Raw genomic sequence first — 12,876 nt, 5'->3', positions numbered from 1 at the left:
TATTTACATGAAGCATCCCATGTGATATATATTGATTTAGGTACAATATACAGGAATGTTTAAAGTGTGCCTTATCATACATTCTGGATCCCTGGATGTAACTAAAAAATATGAGGAATATTGCACTCAGATGCAGTACTATAATTTGCAATGTAGTTTATAAGCTCTCTGAAGCAGAGACTGTCCTCTTTATGTGTCTGTACAACATCTAGCACGATGGGGGCATGAACCTTGACTGTTTCTTAGGTGCCAACTAATACAAATAATTAATAATAAAACAAAAGACAATTGGTGGATTCCCATTGCTTGGAACATGTAAAAGTAAACTGTAAAAAACACTAAATATAACAGTTTATATTAAGGGTTCTCTTATAAAGAATGTTTGAAGGATTCTAAATGATTAATTAACATTTTAATATTTGATTAACCCATTGGACTCTATGCTAACAATTGATTATCTGTAACCATGGCTTACAACCATTTACAGCATCTTCTGCTGATGTGCTTAAAATCATCACACTCTATGGGTGGAACCCTGGCCCAATTGAAGTCAATGAGAGTTTTGCTACTGATGTCAGTGGGGCCAGGGTTTCACCTCTTATCTCTGTAAAATTATTATAACATCTATTAACCCCTTGTAAATTGTTTTTAGAAATTGTTTATTAGAGTAGTGACTGGAGGCCCCAACCAAGATCAAGGCCCCATTGTATTAGATGCTTTACAGCCATAGTGTGAGAGACTCCCTGCTGTGAAGAGCTTACTGTTTTAAACAGATGGGACAACAGAGAGTAGGAGGGGAAACAGAGGCACCAGGACAGGCAGTCATTTGTCCAAAGCCGGTTAGTAACACTCAGATCTTCTGGCTTCCAATCCAGTGCCCTATCCACTGAACCACATTGCCTCTCAATTATTTATAAAGGTACCTATAATATAAATTGTGACTGAAAAAATATTGGAAGGAACAATCATATACTAGCAAGGGGATGGCACATCTTGTCCAACTTCTATGACTTTATGATCAAGAACAGTTGTACAGTGAATAAGAATTAAATAATTGGAGTAGGTGTTATGGTTTATTCTCATTTAGTTCTAACCCAAACATTTCACAGTCCAGCAGAGCTGAGGACACAAAAACAGAATCTGATAGGGAGTGACTCAAAAGGGGAAATACAGAATTTAACCATTCTTCCTCATGTACTGAACTGTTATAGCGAAAGACTGGGTAACCTTTCCCAAACCTGAAGAATAGCTCTGTGTAAACTCGAAAGCTTGTCTATATCATCAATAGAAGTTGGTCTAATACAGTAGAACCTCGGAGTTAAAAACACCTCAAGAATGGAGGTTGTTCGTAACTCTGAAATGTTCATAACTCTCAACAAAATGTTATGGTTGTTCTTTCAAAAGTTTATAACAGAAAATTGACTTAATACAGTTTTGAAACTTTACTATGCAGAAGAAAAATGCTGCTTTTAAATGTCTTAATTTAAATGAAAGAAGCGCAAAAACAGTTTCCTTACCCCTTGTCAAATATTTTTTTAATTTCCCCTTTTTTTTTATTACTTTATGTTTAACATAGTACTGCATTGTATTTGGGGTGGGGGAAGGTTGGGGGTTGTTGGGTATTTTTGGTCTCTGCTGCTGCCTTATTGTGTCCTTCCAGTTCCAAATGAGGTGTGTAGTTGACTGGTTGGTTTGTAACTCTGGGGTTCATAAGTCTGAGGTTCTACTGTAAAAAGATATTACCTCACCTACTTGGTTTCATCATCATTACTTTCATTCTCCCTTTATATTTGTTCTCCACTCATTTGTTGCTGCTTCTTCCCCCCCACCCCCACACATGACAGCATAAGCCATTTGAAGCAGGGATTATGTCTTCACATGTGATTGTAGAGTTCTTACAACACAGAGACCTGAGTTCCATTCAGAGCCTTTGGACACTATCACAATCAAGATAAATCAATAATAATATTGTTACCTTTTCTTAAATGCAATCTTTTTAATTTTTTTTAGGCTATGCCAGTCATTTCAGAAAAGGAGAAGGCTGGTGAGTAAACATTTACTTGTTTTCTCTTCTTCTTGTATTAGTTTCCTGGAATATTAGCTTCTTATCCCAGTGGCAAAAGGCAGGCATAAACTAGGCTTACTTTGGAATGTTCAAGATTATAGACCTGACAAATCTCTGTGCAAATATCACTCTTTGCGTCCTGAACTAGAACTGTCTCTTTTTGGGCAAGAATCACGTAGTGTCAATGACACTAGCAGAGTGGTCTGAAAGTATTCTACACAGCACCAAATGAACCTACATTTCTCCTTTGTATTCCAGGTGCTAACTTTCTACTTGTTGTTAAAAGCTATTGTGATGTATTTGAAGTCTTGATAAACAAATACTGAAGACAACGGGACTGTTCACCTGAGCTAGGAAAGCAGGATTTATCCCATTGACTGGAACTTTGCTGTCTTAATAGTGTATAACAGGGAATTATGGTCTTCTGGAGTGTTTTATTGTAGATGTTCCTTGTGCAAAAACAGTTAAGCACCTCTACAATATTAAGGAACTACTTTTGTATCAGTTTGTGGTATTTATGCTATCCGAATGCCATCACTATTCTGATTTGATTATGTGGCAGTATTAGAAGTGGTCATAGTAGTGCCCAGATGTTGTGAATTGGCTGTATTGTTGCCGTAAATGGTAGAGTATTTTGCACCCTCAAAAACCTCTTGACATTTAACTCAAAATACAATTTATGTGGGTATCTTTTGTACTTCTTTTTACTGATAATTTGTGTTGACACCCATTAACTATAGCATTAAAATGACTTTCAAATATTCATAGGAATGTTTAGACACCACTTGGAGTTTGGTTTCTGATATTTGTGACATTTTCAGGACAGGTGGGTTTGTTTGTTTTTTGGGGCAGAGGGGAAAGGAGATTCTTTTTGTTGTTTAGCTTGTTGGTTAAGCAATGCTCAGAAAGAAAAGCTATGTTAAAGCAGCTAGTTTTCCAGGATGTCACTAGCAATTTTAGCTGGTAAAGTTCACAGTAATTCCCAAAACCATGTCCAATATTTAACAAGACCATAACTTGTAAAATTTGCAAGAGGACTTCTTCTTTTCTGGTGGTGATGGTGGTGTTACTGTTAAAGTGGTCATCAAGAGGTTACAGAGTATTATGAGTTGTTGGAGTCATGCTCCATCCCTCCCTTACTTGCTCTTTTAATTAGTGTGTGTTTTCCCCCCAGCTGTGTTTGTATATGGTTGAATAAAGCAGCACATTCCCAGTCTTCAGTATTGTAAGTAGAATGTGTTCCTTGTGCACTGAGTGGCCCTTACAAAACTGGTGACAAGAAAGAAAATAAGAATGGCAATGTATGGGAAACTTGCAGTTTAATGCAGGAATGTATGGAAAGATTGGGTACTGTTTTCTTGCAAATGAGATTATAGATAATGGACAAAAAGAAAGCAATTTTCCTCAGTGTCCGTGGCAATAAAACCTACTTTCTCTCTTAAGGAGTTTGTTAGAACCTCAGACACCACAAGTTTAGAACACCTGCAAAATAGGTTAACAGAGCACTGCACATCAAAGTCAAACATTATTGTGGAATGTTTCAAGTTTCCTAGTAGAATGCAGAGGCCAGGTGAAAGTGTACCTGTATATATGACAGAGCTAAAAAGATTAACAGAATATTGTTCATTCAGAAATGTCCTAGAGGATATGCTGTGGGACAGATTTGTTTATGGCATTACTAACGAGAGAGAATTCACAGAAAATTCCTGGCAGGGGAGAGTTTACCCTGGCTCAAAGCAGTAGAAAGCGGAACAACAATAGAAGCAGCAGTGAGAAACTACAACATTTGCACTTAGAGCAAATCATACAGATTCAATAAAGAAAATGCAAAGAAAGCTGGAAGGGACTCCAGGCTCTGGAGCAATGTTTCCACTGTGCATCAGTGCTAAGCCCCATAAAATATAAAAGCCAAAAAAGGAAAGAAAATAAAAAGTTACTGGTTCTGGGAATCTGGGGACAAAGGCAAAATCTGCTAGCAAAAGATCAGTTACAAAACTGAAATGTAGGAAATTTTTGGAGGAGACTCTAGCAAAACTCCAGCACTCCAAGAAGTCTTGGATGCTCACCCAGTCATTTTTAAAGAAGGATTTAAGACTTTGGAAGGTTTAACAGCCAGGATTTATATCCAAGATGGTGTCAAACCAAAATACTTTAAAGCAAGATCAATTCCTTATGCCCTCAGAGAAAAGACTGAAACTGAGTTAGATATGCCCTTCTTTTCCAGCCAGTGACGGACAACATCATGGCAATTGAGAAGGCTCCAGCCCCTCAGAACACAACTGAGCCATGACCACTGTGCTGGGTGCTCTACAAATGCAAAGCAAAAAGACAGTCCCTGTCCCAGTGCTTAATTTGTAAAGAAAGAGGGGCCAGGGCTCAAGCAAGAATGATAATACTAGTCCTAGAATAAAATGATGTCCTCCACGCAACATGACCTCATACACTAAATGCTACTGACAGAAGAGGGGAAAATTGTTGCTGGCTGAGCCCCAGCAAATCCCAGCACAAATTAAGCTCTTCCCTGCCATGAAGAGTTTTTATAATCTAAATAGATAAAACAAACTTGGGATGAAAGAGGTACAACACACAAGCAAAGTGAGCAATGAGGTGGTGGTGGCGGCAAATGTCATGTTAATTCCACTGTTTGGTGGGTTTATGTAGGAGTTTCACTAAAGGGAAGGAAGGGGGGACACTGAGAGGAAGGTGTGGAAGGGCACAGGACAGTGGAGAAAATGGTAAGAGAGGTGATGCTCTCTTCCAATAGAGTGGCTGCATCCGCTAGGTAATGTCCTAACATACAAACTGACAACTGGAATGGTGGACATTTATCTTTTAGTAACATAAGAGATCTCTAATTTCAACCATCTATCTAGCAGTTATCAGATAGTAATGACTTTTTTGTTCGCTATTCACAATATTTTAACCATAGACCATATAGCAACTCCTGTATAAGGCAGTCAAATCTCTTTAAAAACTTGAATTAATCCTCACAACCTTCATATAGTGAGGCAATATCATCCCAATTTATTATGTGGAGAAACAGAGGCACAGTGAGAGTTGTCCAGGGCAGGGGCAGCTCCAGGCCCCAGCACACCAAGCAGGTGCTTGGGGCTGCAAGCCGTGAGGGGCGCCATGCCAGTCGCTGCGAGGGCGGCAGGCAGGCTGCCTTCGGCGGCTTGCCTGCAGAGAGTCCACTGGTCCCACAGCTTCAGAGGACCTCCCACAGGCGTGCCTGCAGAGGGTCCATTGGTCCCGTGGCTTCAGAGGACCTCCCGCAGGCACGTGGACCCTCCGCAGCCAAGCCGCCAAAGGCAGCCTGCCTGCCGTGCTTGGGGCGGCAAAATTCCTAGAGCCGTCCCTGGTCCAGGGTCACAGATAGTTTGCTGTAGAGCCAGAAATAAAATCACGGATCTTCTGACTTCCCATCTTATTCTTCAGCCAAAAGACCATGTTTTCTCTCACTGTTAACCTGGGCTAGACATGAGGTGAAAGACTTTTCAGCCCATAATTAGTCTGTAGAGGCATGTAGCTCACACACACGTGTTTAAAATACATAATTTCCTCTCTCCCCTTTTGCTTAAACTCTCAGATTAGAGTTTAAGCATATTATACTGGGTTTCTCTTTTTTATTATTTATTTTTACAAACAAAAGCACTTTCTTGTCACTCAGGGCCAAATGTCCAAATGTGACCGATTAACTTTTGGCTACCAGAAATACATGGGTCCCCAGCACACATGCAAAACACCAACTTGATCAAACAGAGGAGTGTTTGTGCATGGAGAAGTGCTCACCTTGTTTTCAGCTAGTTTGCAGATTGTGCTTGTTTTGTTAGCAGCTGCAATGGGCATGTATTTGGGAGCGAATTATATGTAACCTACCCTCCACTCAATGTGGCACTCTGTATGCCTCTAATGGTGATTGGGCCTCATCTTTATCCAGTGGAGCTATCTCTTTTAGCTCAGGGAATAGAAGTTCATGCTTTAAGATCCAGAGATTACAGGTCTATCCCTGCTGCCAATAACCCACACAGAACTGCAGTGTTACACATAAATCACAGGAGATAAAGCCATGAGTGAATTAGGCAGGCTCTCAAAAATAATGTTCTTAAAGCTTTTTATACCACTTAGTATAAACTGTCTACATGTTTACAATTAAACATTACAAATAAAATAAAAAAGCCTTTGAAGTTCAGTTACTCATTCCATTAATTAACAAAACTGCTTTTGTTTATTTTGCTACAAACAAACCAAAATTGTAAATATATTATAGAAAAAAACTACATAGGTATCCTTGTGTTAGGATGTTAGGAAAATTGCAGTATACAGGGTAAACAGGTTCCAGTAAAATAAAAACTAACTTGAAATTTCACTCAAAAGCTCAAACCAAACCACTTTTGACATTCTGAAAAGTTTATTATAATAATAAATTGCATTTGTTCCCTTTTTTTCCCAACTTTTCACTACCTGGTTTCATTCAGGACTGAAAAGGGAAATAAAGAAATACAGAGTGAGGCTGTTCTTTCAGGTTTTCTGGTTCAGAAATGTGGAAATCTAATTTTAAAAAAATTGTTTTCCCAAGGCTTCCTATTATAAAGATGCCAGAGAATTAGTTCTTTCAGGCGCCTTACTGAACTAAATTGTCAAATCTTTGGAGGTTCACACATCACTAATTATATGTGCTTATGCACAGTTTTACTTATTTCATTAAATATTTTGTCCATTTTGTATTTTTGCCAGCTAGGAGAAGGGCTCAGTCTATATAGAGGAGAAACTGTCAGGTAGGTTTGTGGTGGTGTGGTTTGTTTTTTGTTTGTTTGTTCGTTTTAAAGCCTAGTTGAAATATAATCGGAAAACATTATTACTTTTGTCAACTTCAAGAAGGCTTAAGTGGTTAAAAGTTTTTGCAGGGGAGAGTGAAGAAAGCCTTTTAATTGTGGGGTCACTGTAGCAGTATACTATAAATGTGCAGCCTGCCTGCCTGCTGGTCAGAACGGCCCTTGCCCGGCATGCTTTGAGAGCACCATGAATTCTGATTGATTCCATTGATCATGTTGACATTTCTATCAACGGGGATAGGGTTTTAAATTAAAGGTTTTAAAGCTGAAGTTAACATCAAGGGCTAGATCGTGCCTAGGTCTAAGACACCCAAACAGAGAAAAAAAACGATGATATGATATTTCCTGCGCAGCCGCCTCATATCTTGGCTCACACATGGAGGGGAAAGCAGGAGCTATGTGCCTGATACCCCACTTTATCCCTACTATATTGGGTCAGGACTAGGAGAATCTTGACTCTGGACCTATAGCATGGCAACCAATAGAACAAAGCCAATAAGACCGGCAAAGTAATCTGGGAAAGGAGTGGAGCAGATTACTTCCTTGAGGTGCAAGCTCCTCCTGAGGTAATGTACTATCCCTTAATCAGGGCCAGATCCAGTCTAGCTTTAATAAATATTGATTTGCTCATGAATTTACCTGATGAAACTCCATAATATTCACTGTTTTAATAATCAATTTTTCCTGTACATATAGTAGCTGTCAGATAGTATTTAAACTCAATGTACAATTAGCAACCTTAACTTACAGTTAGTGACCTGGGTATAAGCTGCACTCTATTATGTAAACAGACTATTTTTGTAATTAGGTATGTGCTTAGATCAATCCAAACACTGAGGAAACTGGGCTTTGAAAACCACATCCATATTTTGCTGCTTGGATCCATCTCTGGTTTTAATTATTCATAACTAAAATAGCCAGAGTGAATAGACTGTTCACGGTGTTATTGGTGCTACCAAAATATTTCATCGTACTTGAAATACTAAAAAATGCTACAGAGTGCAAATTTTTGGACCAACTTTTATTCACAGGGTTTCTTGTGGGGGTAGTATTCAGCATAAGTAAATGTACCTGAGTCTGGCTTTTTATGTTTCTCAAATACATGATGTTCCATAGCCCACTCTTGTCTACATTGGAATAATTTTGCTTCTAAGGGCAAGAAAATATATATATATATATTCCTATCTGAAACACATGCTACCTTTGAAATTTCTGGTCAATAGAAAGTCTTTGAGTGTTCCCCAAATGCAATACTGGTAATATTACAATAGAATGTAGCAATCAAACGATTTCTTGCGGCAGACATGGCAGAATTTGGAAAAAATGACCAAGTTTTCCTGTGTCTGTATCTGTTTTAGCCTTTTAGTAAATACACTGTGTAATGAAGCACAGACTCAGTGTTCTGGGGTGTTAATTTCCCTGGTAGCCTTTGATCTGTAAGTAGGAAAAATACAGAGATGATAAAAGAGACCTTAACTGCAGGGCATTTCCCCTCTCAGACTCTAATCAGCAGTGTCAGGCAGCTGAGGATCTTCAATGGGCTGCCACATGGTGAGATGAGCTGCAGAATATAAAGTGATTGAGTGATGACAAGATGGGTCAAGACTGTATGTGAGAGTTCTTAACAGGAAGAACTTTAAAATTCAGTAGCAACAGGTTCTTCTGTCAGCAAACAAGACACACAAAAGCCCAACTGCCTGGCGTGCTGGGGAGAGCTCTTTAATTCTGTTCTAATCGGAGCTCTAACTGAAAAACAAAATACACTGTACTGTCTTTACAGATGTGTTCAAGAGTCAGAAAATCTTATTACCCACTTAGGCTGGACATGGGCAAGAATTCCAAGTTCATTGCAGAAAATAGGTTGAGTTTTTAATACATATGGCTTCAAAAATGCACAGAGTCTGCAATTTATTTGTATAAGACCTGTTAGCTGGCAAACTTTTTTTAAGTCATTTAAGTTGTGTCATCACATAGCCATTCTGAAACTTGAATCAAACTGCTGCATGAAAAATTGGGTCTTGCTGACTGAATTGCATTGCTTTGCAGATATGCAGAAATTCAAGCAAAACATGTTAACTTACTAGTAACAAATCAGTATCCCAGTCAGAGGAAAATTTTTACATAGTAGTAATGTGCAGGCTATATGACATGCTCTTTCTGGCACTATAGAATATACTGCATAAGTTCAACCAGTTCTTTCTTCATTTCATATCTATTTCTAGCAGAACAGTTGTACAGTAGCAGTTGCTCTTGTGGCAACTTGATTTGAGGTACCGGTTAGTTCTTGGCTATCAGATAATCTTTCATTTACAATTGATAGCACATTAGTCTTTCCCCAACAATATTATTTTAGTTAGTGTTTGTTTTCCAGATAAAAATGTCAAGTGAGCATCTTCCAGATTCTCATTCTAAAAAACATTTCCAGCAATGCTGTTTGAAATTTTGTATGGATGACTGCCAAAGATCAATAAATACTAATGGACATATTTTACATTTCACTGTTCTACTGACATTTATGTAATCTCATTACTGGAAAGAAGGTTTGTGATGCCTCTAGTTGCTAGAGGCTGGCGTTTCATGGTAAGGTTCCTGACAACACTTTTTTAAAGCATGTGAAATAATTGATACCATTGTTTGTGGAAGCTTTTCATAGTAGATGAATTTGGATATTTTTTAGCAGTGTTAATTGTTAGCTGCCATAGTTGCTTCTGTGAATAATTACTGTGCATGCTTTCCATACTGTGTTCATTCTGAGAGAGAAACTCCTAAATCCAATGCGAGTGCCCTAACCACTAGGCTGAAGGGCAGGCCTGCACAACTCGTAAAGCGGCGAGGGCCACATTGCTCCAAAGAAAACAGCTGAGGGCCAAAACCTCCTGGCCCCACAGAAACACCCCGCCCCAGGGCCGCCCAGCCCTGTGGAAACAAACCCTCCTTCCCCAGCACCACCTCACCAAAACAGCTGTGGGCCAATAAGGAAGGTTGGGGGTGGGGAGGTGATACTTTATTTTAAATCAAGCAGGGGCTCCCAGGTGAAGAGGTGGCTGGGAGTCCTCAGGGTCAAATTAAAGGGTTCAGGGCTCCGGCGGCTGGGGGAACCTGGCAAGGCTGACTTTAGGTTTTTTGCTGCCCCAAGCAAAAAAAAATTTGGCTGCCCCCAGTCCCAGCCCTGGGCTTCCCCCTGTACCTCCCTGCTGCCTCAGTCCTGGGCTCTCCCCACACCCACCCACACACACACCCCCTGCCGCCCCAGCGCTGGGCTTCCCCCTTTCCTTCCCACCAGTGCCCTTCCCCCACCCCGCTGCTGCCCCAGCCCTGGGCTCCCCCCCACCAGTGCCCCACTCCCATACCTCCTGCCGCCCCAGCCCTGGGTCACTGGTAGCTCGCTCCCAGGGCGGGTCATTCAGAAGGAATTTTGGATGTGCACAAAACACAGACAGGATTGATTCCCATATGGTTACAGAGCTGCAGTAAAGTGGAACAATTTTCAGCTTGTGTGATGGAGGATATCTGGATGCATATTATAAGACTGTCCTCCATAAATGAGGAAAAGTTGAGGTGCCTTTATTCTTTTGTTCCACTCTTTCTTTCTATGGGGAATTTCCCAATGCAATATCATTGTCTTCCTTTTAAAACAAACAAAAAGGCAATGGCTGTTGAAAATAGCAATTCCAGTCCTAATAAGCATTTCTTGCTCAATTTTATCCTACTTTTTCTACAGCAAGTTACAGTGGATCAGTATATTTGATTTGGGAGAAATGAAGTAACAGCTGCCCAAACTGAGCTTGAGCACTCCTGAATTTTGAGGTGTTCAAATCTGGAAGGCAGGTGCTGGGGGGAGGGGGGCTGTGGGCTCCGCGGGGGAGCATGGCAACAACATGTCTGGAGCTGCCGGAGCCAGACACGCTGGGCTGAGTGGCACGGTAAGGGGGCTGGGGGCTGGAGAAGGGGTAGGGGGGTTCTAGGAGGCAGTCAAGGGACAGGGAGCACGAGGGGTTGGATGGGGCGGAGGTTCGGGGGGCAGTCAGGGGACAGGCAGCAGTTGGCTACGCATGGGAGTCCCAGGGGTTTATCAGGGGACAGGTAGGGGTTGGGGTTCTGGGGGGGAAGTTGGGGGGAGTCTCAGGAGGGGACAGTTGAGGACAAGGAGAAGGGAGGCTTAGATAGGGTCTGGAGTCCCAAGGGGCAGTTAGGGGCAGGGGTCTCGGGAGGGGGCAATCGGGGGACAAGGAGCAGCTGCATTTAGATAGGGGGGTGGAGTCCTGGGGGGCAGTTAGGGGCAGGAGTCCCAGGAGAGGGGTATCAGGGGACAAGGACCAGCGGTGCTTAGATAGAGGGTGGGGGTCTTGGGGGGCAGTTGGGGCAGGGGTCCGGGGGAGGGGGCAATCAGCGGCCGCAGGTGGGGATTCAAAGGGCTCTGGGCTGCCGGTCACTGGCCATTTTGTGAATGGACAAAATTACTTGTTTCAAATTTTGTGAATAGTTTTGGGTCAACCAAAACTGCATCTTTCGTCAAATAAACCTATCATTCTAAAAATTTTGCCAGCTCTATATTTCACCCCTTTGAATATTGACTAATGAGCAATTCCTCAGTAGCATATAAGCTTTTGAGAACCAAATTACAGAGTTGAGATCCAGATCTGGATTAAAATTTCTCCAAAATGTAGAAGGTGCTTAAATTTTGTGTTAGTTTGACATCAACAGAATCATGAAGTCTTGCAAATGTTTTCTTTTCCTGCAAAATATTCCATGGTCATGTATTCTTCATAAGTCATTCCTAACTAAAATATTACAGTCATCTTTTCTGCTTGATCCTCTGGAATAGTCCAAATTCAGGGGAGAAGCCACTCCCTTTGGTACTCTGAAAATGCAGAAAACCCAACCAGCTGGTTTTCAGCTCCTGGAAAGTGTGAACAGTGACTCAGTCTTAGTGCTGCTAGTCATCTCAAGTCAACAAAATCAACAGCACCATTCACAACCAGAAAGGTTCCAGGTTGAGAACCTGTCCTCTAGTAAATATGAATGTGTCAAATTCAGATGTCATGTGTAAGTTACATTCCTTTACTCATACTCATACTCCCTTACAGCTGCTTGCACCCACTTTACCAATGTGTGAAGGAGCTTAAATTGATGTAACTTAACTATCAAAGAGCCAAAAAGAAGTGTAAATTTTCAGTAGGATGGAGGCTACGTTTTACATCATCTGTCTCCTTGATGTAAGGTACATTACCTGATTGAACTTCTTCACCTTTCTGGATTTTGCCAACAGATTATTTTAAAACATACACCATGTCTGACTGTGCATTGAAATGTTTTTCTTGTTCTGTCACATCTCACAACTTAGTATGACTATCAGGAAAATGGGAAAGAGATCCAAAAGTCATCCACAAAACCTTAATACAAACTCTGCGAAAGGAATCAAGTGATATTAAAGTAAATCCCAATGTATGTGATAAAAAGCAGAATCTCTGAGTTTCAAATTCTTCAGAATTATTTATCCAGCTACTATCCACCCCATCACCGTCTGCCGTTTTAACTCCTTCCTAAGTGTAACTTCTATAAGACTTTATGTAATGATCTCTGCACCTTCTTTGTTCAGTCTTTTTTAACCAGGGTGTTTGGTTTTAACCAGAGTGTTTGATTTGGTTTAGAGGTTTTTATTATTTCAGGTTTATTGCAAAAGCAAAATAGAAAAGACTAGTTCATTGCTATATGGATAAACAATACGAAAAAAAATCCTTTAAAACTTTTATTTAATTCTTACTGCTTTCAAAACAAGTGCCACACAACATGTTAATATTATTTTTCAGATGCCACTAAGTAGCTAATTTGTCCTATTCCTTCTTTCATAATTTTCAATGAACCCTAGAAATGGCAACAAAGAGAAGTCCAACTGAGTTATCAGAGGCCCTGTCTTCTGAGCAAAACAAGAGCAGATAATTCTGTTCACATTCTAACTGGTAATTTTCATACTTG

At 40.5% G+C, this 12,876-nt stretch overlaps 1 protein-coding gene across 1 annotated transcript in view; it reads left to right on the top strand.

The window, feature by feature from the left end:
• Window positions 1-12,876, top strand: part of DLC1 (DLC1 Rho GTPase activating protein) — a 369,474-nt gene that overhangs the window by 154,755 nt on the left and 201,843 nt on the right. The window contains exon 5 of the mRNA XM_030564195.1: window positions 2,011-2,044. Coding sequence (XP_030420055.1) covers window positions 2,011-2,044 — 34 coding nt within the window. The remainder of the gene's footprint in view (window positions 1-2,010; window positions 2,045-12,876) is intronic.

Source organism: Gopherus evgoodei, chromosome 5 (genome assembly GCF_007399415.2).
Source record: "Gopherus evgoodei ecotype Sinaloan lineage chromosome 5, rGopEvg1_v1.p, whole genome shotgun sequence".
NCBI lineage: Eukaryota > Metazoa > Chordata > Testudines > Testudinidae > Gopherus > Gopherus evgoodei.
The sequence above is the reverse complement of the archived record's forward strand: the minus strand, read 5'-3'. Positions and strand labels throughout refer to the sequence as shown.